Raw genomic sequence first — 13,476 nt, forward strand, 5'->3', positions numbered from 1 at the left:
GCTAGTAGATGCTAGCCCGATTGGCTCAAATCTGAGCTCTAATTGGAGTCTTTCATATGTAGAGTCTTAATGTAGCATTAGGAATTGGTCGGCAATGCTTGGCAAGGAAGTTGTGTGGAATGGGTGAAAGCGTTTTGGGTTGTTAAACATAAATAGACCTCTGAAACAAGGGTTTTGTAGTAATATCTATCTATCTCTCTGTGTGTGTGTGTGTGTGTGTGTGTGTGTGTGTGTGTGTGTGTGTGTGTGTGTGTGCGCGCGCGCGCGCAGTAGACGCAATGAACTAAATCCAACATATTTATACTGCAACTTTACATCCGGTTATAACTGTCAATTTGGCAAAGTGACGCCTTTCTAAAAGAGTTTAGAAAATGCAGCAGCGCCCACAGTCTCAGTCCCTATCTCGCCTGACTGCAACGGTGACACACACGTGAGGTGTTCTATCAAGATGGGAGCTCGTATGGCATTTTGGGATGTTGTGAATGTGAAAAGCGGCAGGTGTTCACTTGGATGCTTGTTATTCCGGTCACAGAGACAAGCTTGGCTAGTCTGTAGAGGGATGTTGAAAAAGAAAAAAAATCTGCAGGGGGAAGGATTCTGGTAATGTGGTTTGAAAAGCTTCATGATTTGCCTGACATACTGTACCTCAACACGCAGTGACAATTGTATTCTGTGACTTGTTATCCCAATTAAAAACGATAGTAGTTAGCTTTTTTAATGCACTATTCCAGGAACTGTTGCTATGCGCTCCTGGTTTGTACGGATTTATCAGCCATATTGCAATGTAGGTTTCTAAGTTAAGAAGATTAAGCACATGTTAATCAAATCCCAGCATGCTCTGTGAGTCACTCTGTGCTTTGATCATCCAAGCATCTGTTCAACCAGTCAGCCTCTTGAGCTGGGTTGCACATTTTGTTGATGTATTTCGAATGTGTCCAGGTTTTGTTTTGAAAAGACAACTCTTGAACTAGTACACCAATATGTTGTCATTGTTTTCAATAGAGGTGGAACCATTAATTGATTAATTCAAACCTAATTGATTATCAAGTCAATCAAAAACTGTTGTGATAATTGATTAATCGTTTGAGACCATGTTAAACTTTTAAAATTGTCCAAATCCTTGGCGTTTCAGCTTCTCAACAGTCAATATGTTTGCGTAGAAAATGAACTTTCCCAACACTGATCCTGTATTGTTTCACATCGGAATAATGTATATATAGCAGGTTTAAAAAAAATTTGCAATGTCATTTTTTTCCAATATCGTGCATCCCTCGTCCCGATGGTTATTGTGCATTCCTAATTATAATCACTATACAGTGGGCCCCTACATATTTTTGGTTTGGCACCTGCAGATTGACCTGTTTGCAATTTTTATTTATTTTTTTTTTTTTTTTTGCACCAATATTTTTTTCAGTTCTTTTGGGGGGCAACCCCTGTTTTCCATGGAAAACGCTTATTGGTGGGATTTCCCTGTTAATTCGAGATTAAAAAATAATAATAATAATGTTATTTGTGGATATAGCAAATAGCAGGGTTCCGCAGTAATAAATAAATTACACATTTTAAATAAATGCACAAGGAGGTCCTCAGTTTACAGTAGACTTTACACCGATTTTTATCGGCTGATCAGTATCGGCCGATATTTAGTATTTTATGCTGATCGGCTTTAATGTCATAATTTGCCGGTCATTGATCGGCTCCGCAAAAGACATGAACATCCACGTCGTAGCGTGCACAGTACATTTGAATCCAAAGGCTAGTTTATTTTTAGCCTTGTCCGTGTCTTTTGATGTAGTACTGTAAATGTCTGATGGCCAATGAAGTTATTTATTTAAAAAAAAAAAAAAAAATGTCGGCGGTCTGGAACAGACAACACGTCTAAGACAGACAACACGTAATGCCCGGATCAGACTACAAGACAAATTTCCTCTTTCACGGTTGCACTATGTCAGACTACTGCAATAAAATTTTGTATTCCGATACCACCGCATCCTGTTTATTTACGATCATTGGGCTTTATCTTGTCAACTCAAATGCGACCGTGGCGACGACTGACTTTGTATTATAAGGACAAAATGGGGGAAAACGTGTGTTGGTTGTCACCGGTGCTCAGGACAGGAGAGGACGTTCGTTTAAGGCTTGCTTGAGGTATGTTCACGTACTTTTAATACGAAGCAGGCAATTAAATGTTATGTAGCCTAGCAAGCTAGTGGTAGCAAGAACCGTTGGACGTAAACATGCTGCCGTTCTGTCGAATCATGCTCTAAAGTTTTGGTATGGGTGTAGTCATTTAATTAAAAATAATTTAATTACAGTAAGTTAGCACCCACTATTTCTGTCACATTGTAATGTTGATTTGACCTGACTGATTAGAATACACGATCTGACTAGAGCAGTGATTTCCAACCTTTATGGAGCCAACGAACATATTTTACAATTGAAAAATCTCACGGCACACCAACAAACAAAAATGTCACCAAAAGTGGATACATTAATTACTCTATTTACTTCCTGCCATCTAATAGAAGACCATTCATTTGTTCTGTCTGTCACTATGCCTCACTGGCATAAATAGAGGAACAAAGATACGTTATTTATTGTAAATATAATTTTTGGAGCAATTAAGTACACAAGTATATACAGTAATTGAACAGGTAATTTAAATAGACATTCCTCCATCTTGTGATCGGATCGTTTATCGTTTTTTCAAACTCACTGATCGGTGATCAGCCAAAAAAATCCTCATCGTGTAAAGCATAGTTTACAGTTGTCCTGACGTGGAGTTTCAAGGTTATGAATGGTGCGCAATGAATTAGTTTGCGCTGCAGTGTAATAATCTGGTGCCATGCAGCACAAGAAGGCACACTCAGTTACTGTCATGCTTATTTTTTTCATTTGTTTTTCACACAAGTATTTACTGTAATTATGATGTCACTACTGTGTTAGCACAAGATAGTGATGGACCAAGGCGCGTTGAGTCTTTAAGATACAAATTCATGTCATTGACATAGAACTGCCACTCAATTATAATGCGAGGACGCCCTGTGTAGATAAAGATTCTTACGTGCCATACCGTTGTAAAAAAGTTTACCTTTGTAATATTAATGCATTAAAACACACTGTAATATGTTTCCACAGTAAATACTGCCAGCCAAAACATTCATTTTGAAGCCTGAAATGAAAACTGAACTGCTGCTGTTTTTAGTTGCAACATGATTGTTTTAAGTATATGCTTGTAAAATGGAGAAGTCAAGGAGAGGAAACCGCACTGTTACTTTTTTAACTTTTTTTTTTTTCATATGCAAAAGGCAAATTAGCCAGCTGTTAGATGGGTCTGTTTTTTATATGTACACAGTATTCCCAAAAGTATTCGCTCACCCATCCAAATAATCAGAATCAGGTGTTCCAATCACTTGCATGGCCACCGTTGTATAAAATCAAGTACTTAGGCATGCAGACTTGTTTTTCAGGAGCTGGGCTTAGTGCCAGTGAAAGGAACTCTGAATGCTTCAGGATACCAAGAGATTTTGGACAATTTCATGCTCCCAAACGTTTGGAGCTGGCCCCTTTTTCTTCCAACATGACTCTGCAAAAGTCCACACAGCAAGGTCCATAAAGACATGAATGACAGAGTCTGGTGGGGATTAACTTGACCGGCCTACACAGAGTGCTGACCTCAACCCGACAAAACACCATTGGGATGAATTAGAGCCGCGCCTGAGAGCCAGGCCTTCTCGTCCAACATCAATGTGTGACTTCACAAATGCGCTTCTGCAAGAATGGTCAAAAATTCCCATAAACACACTACTAAACCTTGTGGAAAGCCTTCCCACAAGAGTTGAAGCTGTTATAGCTGCAAAGGGTGGACTGATGTCATATTGAACCCTATAGATTAAGAATGGGATGTCACTAAAGTTCATATGTGAGTCAAGGCAGTTGAGCGAATACTATTGGCAATATTGTATAGCTCTGTTTGAGCTTTAATGAGCAAATTTACAGATGTTTTCAGATGGGGATCCGCACTTTTACTCTTAGTACCATCATCCGTCACTGTATCTGGGTATCTGTCTAGATAACAATATTGTGAACCATACCCATTTCTTACAGGAACTCACGGAAAATTATGTATGCTTCCCATCCACATAAAAAAAACAACAACATAAAACTAGTGAAGTGCTCCTCAACTCTGTGTTGGCCTGGGAGGAACATCTGTTCACAGTAACACTCAATGACTTGGCAGTGGAAATTCCATTCTTTTATTATTGATGTCAACTTATTGTTGCTTTAACCGTATTGTACTGAGCAGCCAGGACGGCTCCATGAGTTGACTACTCTAGTCAATTGCGATGTAACAGTAGTGTAGTATTCTTTTTGTCACCCTTCTGTCACAAAATAAATAAATGTTTGTTTGACTGAGGCACATTTTTCGGGAACATTTGTATGGATTCCAAATTGACTATTTTAGTGCATTTGAATTCAGTGGTTCTATTATATTCCCTTTTATTTGTTTAGTATCTTGTTTGTATATATTTGCTCACAATGCACCAGAAAAAGAACAGACCAAATATAGAGCACACTCATCCAGCACTGATTGTTGAGTTTGAATGTCAATAAATATTAAATAGTTCAATGTTAAATGCCTGAAACCATGAACTTCACCATGGCTAGCCTTCTGTGTTATCGTATCCATTAGATACACAGCTCTGTCCAGAACAGGATCCTGTTGTAAAAATAGAAAATACCGTATATACCAGTACTTGTCTAACTTGTTTCTTTTCTCCCAGTTTGCCGAGACTTTGCTGTGTTGGAAGACCACTGCCTTGCCTACAACCTTCAGGAACAAGAGAGTAAGCAACTCTTCTTTCTTTCATTTTCCTTGTTGGCGATGAGAACAAGGGAAAGAAAAATCATTCTCTTGATCTAATCCACAACCAGGAGTTGGTTTAGGTGGTTTTGCCCTCCCTCTTTTGTTTAAAAACATAATTCCTGCACTTGTCATCAGACACATTACGTCATTGTTGACTATTTTTGACGAGTACCCCGGCAACAGTCTTGGGCCAGCCTATGTCTTCTTTGCAAAACTATGAGCAACGTATTTAAAACACGACAGCACAAACATAGCTTTTTCTCAGGATAGCATGTCAAGCCAAACCGGGTAAACTATAATAAGCCATGCAGTCAATTGTGCAAGTGTTCAAGGGAAGATTTTCTGTGGTTTGTGGGGATTGCATTCATTCATGATTGTTGCAGCTCTAATTGCAACTCTTTGAACACAATGTTTTCACCCTTATGAAAATAATGTACCCTGGATTTACACAGCAGGGTCCAGTTCGGTTTGATTTAGTGCCTATAGCCTATTTACTTGAAAATTAACTCTGACTGCAATGACGTTTGGTTTATATAAGATAAAACTTCATTTCCAGATTTTTATATTTTTACGAAACTTTATTTCAATGTAGGTCACCATTGTTGTTTGCGTCGTAGTGCATTCTGGGTAGTCATGTCAAAAGGGGTCGCGGCCAATTTCACCGGTGTTTTTAGTAGTAGCTACTAGGCTTTACACTATCAGGATTTTTGGGGCCGATCAGCAAGTTTACAAAAAAAAAAAGATCACAGATCCGATCACAAGATGGCGCAAAGTGTCTATTTACATGACTTGTTAATTTATTGTATATACATGTATACTGTATCCATCCATCCATTGTCTGTACAGCTTATCCTCAATGGTTGCGGGCGTGCTGGAGTCGTCCCAGCTCAAATTATTCTATTAGACAAAAGTTAAAATACCAATGACATCTAGGGGGCATTCAAGGATTGGCCACTGACATAAGTTTAGGGCAAATCAACATTACATGACAGAAATAATGGGTGCTAACTTACTGTTAACTTAACCCCCCACACCCCAACGCTGCGTTGCTTGAACGTGGAATGCTCCTCGTGTACATTCTCCAGGTGCTCGATCAAATTTGTTGTGTTTAAGCATTTAGATGGCGTACCCCACGACGTACTTCAGTTGTGCACAGACTGCAAATAACGTGCATGGTGTTTGTCTGAGACACCGCAAAATAGTCCCACACTGACGTGTTTTTTCACCGACAAGATTGAAAAGGCTTTATTGGCCGTCAGATAGTTACAGTAATGCGCAACAAGACACGTGATCAGGCTAAAAATAAACAAGCTTTTGGATTCATACGCGACGAAGACGCAGAGTTAAATGTCTTGTGCGCAGCCGATCAATGACGTCATTGATCGGATCGGCGACTTATGACATGAAAGCTGATCAGCATAAAATATACCTATACATGTGCTGTTCAGTGACAGTTTGTTGTTACTTATAAATCCCAAAGGAAATATTTTATGTCAAATTGTTGAACATTTTAAAATGTTGGATTAAAATTATTTAGGTTTGTATTTAAAGGGCCACTTTTTCAAAGAAAAAGCATTGTGATTTGCTTTTTCTTTTTATTGAAGAGAAAAAAGTCAGAAATCAGATTTTGGGGGGAAAACATCTGGGAATTTACTTTAAGGGCGTATCCCCCAGTCCTACAAGTGAGATAATCACACAGCAAAATGACGAGGGCTGGCGATATGACCTAAAATACATATCCCGGTATAAACTGAGTCCCTTCACAGTAAAGGCCTCTTTATACTCCCGCGGCCGACAATGCCCGCATTTTATCACGTGACCGACGAATTGGCCCGCGCGGCCCGTCTGCGTAGCTTGACGCGCACACGTCAAAAATAGTTGCTGCGCGTCAAACGCCGCGGAGATCGTCTCTCGTGATTGGTCCGTTTTAGTCACGTGTGATGACGTACTCAGCGTACCCCTTGGTTCTACATACCATCTATGCCGCCTCCTTCTCGATCGATTTTTCAGCATAATTAAACGTATCATCTGGTCATCTAGGTCCATTCGTTCTAGAAGACACTGTTCCACCGTCGCCATTGTTGTTGCTTTGTTTCTTGTTACTGAAAGGAAAGTTAAAAACGGCGACCGAAAGTGGCCCAAAAAATGCAGAGGAAACTTCGGTGGCCTTGAAGTGCAAAACAATATAACAAATTGTGAAACACTTTAACATTTCAGATAACAAATTAACAAAAACGCAAAACACTTTAACATTTCAGAAAACAAATGAACAAAACACTAACATTTCAGAAAACACAAAAACAAAACACTAACATTTCAGAAAACAAATTAACAAAACACCAAACACTAACATTTCAGAAAACAAATTAACAAAACACTAACATTTCAGAAAACACAAAAACAAAACACAAAACACTAACATTTCAGAAAACACAAAAACAAAACACTTTAACATTTCAGGAAACACTAAAACAAAACACCAAACACTTTTACAAAAAGATGAACCAAATTACAATTACGGACACACAGAAAGGGACATTCACAGACATTCTTGGAAATCCCACAGCTTTTCTCTGAAAGACCCGCCCCGCTTCAACTTGATTGGCTCCTGCATCGCGGCAAGGGTAGGCTACACAGTTGGAACGTGATGTCCATCCCAAATAGCGATTGTATCTTTTTATGGTTTAAGAAATGTGATCAAGTACAATATATTGTATACACAGCATCAAACGCCTCTACAGGCTCGCTGTTCAGGGCATCAATATATACAATCGCTATTTGGGATGGACATCACGTTCCATCCAAATTACTGTACTTAATATTATCCTGGAGGATGCATTTGGGATTAGCCTTTGAAATTGGTAATAGTGAAACAGGGCGGCACGGTGGACGACTGGTTAGAGCGTCAGCCTCACAGTTCTGAGGACCGGGGTTCAATCCCCGGCCCCGCCTGTGTGGAGTTTGCATCTTCTCACCGTGCCTGCGTGGGTTTTCTCCGGGCACTCCGGTTTCCTCCCACATCCCAAAAACATGCATTAATTGGAGACTCTAAATTGCCCGTAGGTGTGAATGTGAGTGCGAATGGTTGGTTGTTTGTATGTGCCCTGCGATTGGCTGGCAACCAGTTCAGGGTGTACCCCGCCTCCTGCCCGATGATAGCTGGGATAGGCTCCAGCACGCCCGCGACCCTAGTGAGGAGAAGCGGCTCAGAAAATGGATGGATCTGTGAAACAGACAATGATTTTAGTAAATTCATTTTCCAGAATGAGAGTGTTTAAGAGGAGGATGCTATTCAGGTGGCACAGGTTGAAGCAGGCATCAGGTGCAGTGGCGATGGCTCTGCCTCAAGTTGGAGGCCAAAACAGAAAAGCAAAGAAATTAGGCAAATTTAATTTTGATCATGAATTTGTACATCAACATGTACTTGAGCGGTGTAAATAAATGTTTTTCTGCGTGAAGAATTTTTTTTTATTTTGCCTTATTGTGCGAGTGCATCATGGACGCTCACGGCATGCTCATCCGACCTATATGTCATTAAAAGGTGACAAATGTCACAATTGTTTGACAAAAGACACACTCCAAAATGATAAAGAAGCAGAAAACGGTGGTGAAACGAAGATGCTTTAGAACTGATAAATACAAGAAAATGTTGGCTCCAGTTGCATAAAATCCTTGAAATCGTCATGACAAGATCTATGCGAGGGGCCATATTTACTTAGGTCAACACGCCACCTCATGTTGCGCAATGTGACGTCCTGTTTTGTGCGCATGCATGTGATGTCCCGGATGCGTTCCGTCCTCAGTAGAAGCCGTTTTTGTAATGTGAACAACTACATAAAAAGATTGGATTTAGCAATAAATCAGAATTGGGCATCATGCCCTGCAGTGTGAACATAGCTTAAATGGCCAAGTAACTGACAACAAGGCAGGTCATTAATCACAAGACGAACCTCATGGTGCTTCAAAACATGAACGAACAAGTGGTCTGGTGATCGCGCCCCTCCCTTTGGGACTGGCCGGTGCGCTTCAGTCAGGGTCGCGACCTCCCTGGGTCATGGAAGGTCTGTGCCATCCCCCTGGTTGGGTCCCCTGCTGGACAGGCTCGCTGACTCGCTCCCCCCATTCACCCTTCCTCGATATGCCGGCTCAGCAACTCCGTACACCGGTTGATATGGTGTTCATTCACTAATAAGTTCGATAGACACACTATAGGCTTTAATTACTTGTGCTGGGATCACTAACAACAACACTTATGTTATACTAACATATCAAGTCACAGGTTCTTACAGGTATTTAGACTAGATTTTACACCAATCAGATCGGCTTGATTGGTATCTGACGATAATTAGCATTTTATGCTGATCGGCTTTGTCATAATTCGCCAATCTAATCAATGTCGTTGATCGGCTCCACAAAAGACATTTACTCCGCGTCGCCATCGTGTACACTATATATAAATCCAAAAGCTAGTTATTTTTAGCCTTGTCGCGTGTCTTTTGACATAGTATTGTAAGTGTCTGACAGCCAATAAAGTTTTTTTTTTTTTTTTAAACATGTCGCCGGTGTGGGACAGACGACACGTCTGAGACAGACAACACGTAATGCCTGGATCAGACTACAAGATAAATTAGGTTTTTCACGATTGCACTATGTCAGATACGACTGCATCCCTTTTACAATCACCGGGCTTCATCTTGTCAACTCAAACGCAACCATATACACTCGTTACCATGGCGACAACAACAATGGATCGCGTCGTGTGTATGATAATAACAAAATGGGGAAAAAACGTGTTGGTGGTCACCGGTGCTCAGGACAGGTCTTTAATTCAAGGATTGCTTGAGGTATGTTCACGTACTTTTAAAACGATACGGCTCGCAAGCAGGCAAAAAAACGTTATGTAGCCTAGTAAGATACTGCTAGCATTAACGGTTGTATGTAAACATGCTGGCATTCTGTCATATCATGCTCTAAAGTTTCTCTGTGTGTGTGTGTGTGTGTGTGTGTGTGAATTTAATCACAATAAAGCAATTTAATAACAGTAAATTAGCACCCATTATTTCTGTCATGTAATGTTGGTTTGACCTGACTGATTAGAATACATGACTTGACTAGAGATTATTTTGGAAGAAACTCGGTATACAGTACACAAGTATATACAGTAAATGAACAAGTCATTTAAATAGACACATTGCTCCATCGTGTGATCGGATCGGTTATCTGTTTTTAAACTCGCTGATCAGTGATCAGCCCAAAAAATCCTGATCGTGAACCACCCCCGTGACGGACTTACGGTCTTGCCAGTGCTCAGCAAGTTAGTATCCCGTTAACTTCCTGCTGCATTCACAATAGCAGGAGAATGGACAAATACAAAACTTGAGTACTTCAACTGCCGGAAAATTGTAAATATACAACCCCAATTCCAATGAAGTTGGGACGTTAGTTGGGATAGCGGAATCCGCTCTTTGTCTGGCTGTGTGGCCCTACCCATTGTGGGTAACACAGGCTTTAATATGGCTTTTTTAAATATTTTAAATTCAGTGATGTTTAAGCTACCATGGATTTTCCAGCGACATGTGGTGTGATGTCTTTGTTTGGGCAGAGGAGATTTCTTTGTTCAGTGACTGCACTCAGGCAAAAATGTTCAACTGTTAATTAGCCAGAAGTGTGATCATTTGATGATCATGATAAAGATGGCGCCTACCCCTGTGGACGCCTCTGTTACGTGCTCTCTAGTATTTCTTTTTTTATATTTGTGTTTTTCGTTCGTCTTTGGAGACCTTACACGACTCACTTACACAAGGGGCGACTTGCTAACCATCAAGGAGGCTACTCCGGATTTTCTTTCACCAACTTTCACAAAGTTCCTTCGCCACCTCAGGTAGGCGCTACCAATCAATGCAAACTAGAACTAGCAGACATTACAACAGCTTCTTCCCTCTTGCCATCAACTTCTTAAACAGCTAACCTACAATTCCTTTGCAACATGCTGCCAATTATTTTGTTTTGAGTTCGTTGTCACATTTTTCTTGGGCCAATTATACATTACTCGTGCACTCACTATTTGCATATCTGTTGTTGACCAATACTGCACCACTTGGACACTGACTGAGGAGTATCTTCAACATTTGCACAATCAATATTGTCCCAGATTATCGCGCTACTAGTCACTTTAAATTGCATACACTCCTTGAAGTCTGCACAATGGTCTTTGCACCGGACTATTGCTATATTAGTCGTTCAAACTGCTCTAAGTCGTTCAAACTGCTCTAAGTGCTAGAGGACTGCATCTTTTTGCACAATGGTCTATATATATATATATATATATATATATAGTACCGGCATTACCAGATAACTAGCAACCCTTTATTGCTCAGTGACTGTTTTTCTCATTGTCTTTGTCTTAAAAGGGTTCTCTGTCAATTGACAGTCTGTTGTCGTACTAGAGCGGCTCCAACTACCGGAGACAAATTCCTTGGGTTTTTTTTGGACATACTTGGCAAATAAAGATGATTCTGATTTCTACTTAAGCATTTACATGCCAAAGTATCTCAATGAGAAAAACACAACCAAGTGTAGCTTTTTTTATATATATATATATATATATGCAGTGGGTACGGAAAGTATTCAGACGCCTTAAAATTTTCATTCTTTGTTATATTGCAGCCATTTGCTAAAATCATTTACAGTATTTTCATGACCATAAGGCGCACTTAAGTCTTAAATTTTCTCCAAAATGGACGGGGTGCCTTACAATGCGCTGTGCCCTATGTGTGCACCAAGTTCCAACATCTATAAATGTTGTTGTGTGATGAGCGCTCTGCTTGCCTTTTTTAACTTTTTTTTTTTTTTACCGCTTCACTGACTGGGAGCATTTCCTGCCGACACGCTGCTTATACAGAGGAAAAGCGGATGTGGCTGAGGACAGCATGCAGACGTAAAGGGGGAAGGGTGTGTGAAGGAGGATGCGAAAGCCACGCCCCCAGTAGGTATATAGCGCCGGGGTGTGCATTGTACAAAACATCGGTTTGGCTAAGGACCCCCTAAAATGGCACCTAGAAGAGACACACTTACGAAGCACAGTTTAAACTGCAAGCTACCAGTTACGCGGAGGAACATGGGAATCAAGCAGCCACGAGAGAATTGAAGATCAACAAATCCATGGTTCGCAAGTGGAGGAAGCAGGAAAATGAGCTTCGCCAAGTCAAGAAGACGAAGCTGAGTTTCCGCGGAATAAAAAAGAAAAACAAAACGCGGAAACAAGGCGAGGTGGCCCGAGTTGGAAGACCAACTCGAGCAATGGATTAATGAGCAAAGAACAGCCGGGCGAAGCGTCTCAAGTCACCATTTGACTGAGTGCAATAACTTCATGTGCAGCAAGTGAGGAAGCTTGCCATCATTCCGGGAGGCTTGACGAACCGCTGGACATCTGTGTAAACAGGGCATTCAAAGTGAAGTGAGTGGCGTGGGAGCCATGGATGACAGATGGCGAACACAGCTTTACTAAGACTAAGAGGCAGCGCCGGACGAGTTACGCCACAATGTGTGAATGGATTGTGGATGCTTGGGCTAACGTGTCTGCTTGCACTGTTGTTCGAGCTTTCGTAAAAGCCGGCATCATTTCTGAGGAGCCGCACGGCAACGAGACTGACTCCGACGAGTACGAGAAGGAACCTGGCTTGTTTGATTGAGAACTTGCCCAGCTGTTCACTTCGGATACAGAAGATGAGGACTTTGATGGATTTGTGGATGAGGATTGATCAAAAAATAACGCGAGTTCATTGTTAAATACTTCAATAAAGTACAACCGAACTCAGTTTTTCTCCCGCTGCCTTTTTAAAAACATTGTTTTAGCGTGCATGCATGGTACCGTATGTTTTAAGCTAGCGTATGTTTTACGCCTGCGCCCAATAATACGGTGCGCCTTATGTATGTGTTAAATACAGAAATAGACCCTGTAACTGAGGCTGCGCCTTTTAATACGGTGCGCCTTATGGTCTTGAAAATACGGTAAGTAAATTTTTTTCCCCAATGTAGACACAGCACTCCATATTGACAGAAAATAATGGAATTGTTGAAATTTTTGAAGATTAAAAAAGAGAAACTGAAATATCACACAGCCTTAAGTATTCAGACCCTTTGCTGTGACACTCATGTATTTAACTCAGGTGCTGTCCATTTCTTCTGATCATCCTTGAGATGGTTCTACACCTTCATTGAAGTCCAGGTGTTTTTGATTATACTGATTGGACTTGATTAGGAAAGCCACACACCTGTCTGTATAAGATCTTACAGCTCACAGTGCATGTCAGAGCAAATGAGAATCATGAGCTCAAAGGAACTGCCCGAAGTGCTCAGAGACAGAATTGTGGCAAGACACAGATTTGGCTCAGGTTACAAAAATGTTCTGCTGCATTTAAGGTTGCTAAGAGCACAGTGGCCTCCATAATCCTTAAATGGAAGAGGTTTGGGATGACCAGAACCCTTCCTAGAGCCGGCCGTCTGGCCAAACTGAGCAATCGGGGGAGGGAAAAAAAGAGCCTTGGTGAGAGAGGTAAAGAAGAACCCAAAGATACCTGTGGCTGAGATGCAGTCGGGAGATGGGAGAA

The 13,476-nt window shown here is 40.9% G+C and overlaps 1 protein-coding gene across 5 annotated transcripts in view; it reads left to right on the forward strand.

Annotated features, from left to right (window-relative positions):
- ccdc50a (coiled-coil domain containing 50a) overlaps positions 1 to 13,476 on the forward strand; it is a 33,706-nt gene that overhangs the window by 551 nt on the left and 19,679 nt on the right. For 4 of the 5 annotated variants that reach the window (XM_061778748.1, XM_061778751.1, XM_061778747.1 and 1 more), the window contains exon 2: positions 4,785 to 4,847. In XM_061778748.1, coding sequence (XP_061634732.1) covers positions 4,785 to 4,847 — 63 coding nt within the window. Of the gene's footprint in view, positions 1 to 4,784; positions 4,848 to 10,645; positions 11,853 to 13,476 lie in introns of all 5 variants that reach the window. The other variant, XM_061778749.1, reaches the window with a different exon arrangement.

Source organism: Phyllopteryx taeniolatus, chromosome 7 (genome assembly GCF_024500385.1).
Source record: "Phyllopteryx taeniolatus isolate TA_2022b chromosome 7, UOR_Ptae_1.2, whole genome shotgun sequence".
Taxonomy (NCBI): Eukaryota; Metazoa; Chordata; class Actinopteri; order Syngnathiformes; family Syngnathidae; genus Phyllopteryx; species Phyllopteryx taeniolatus.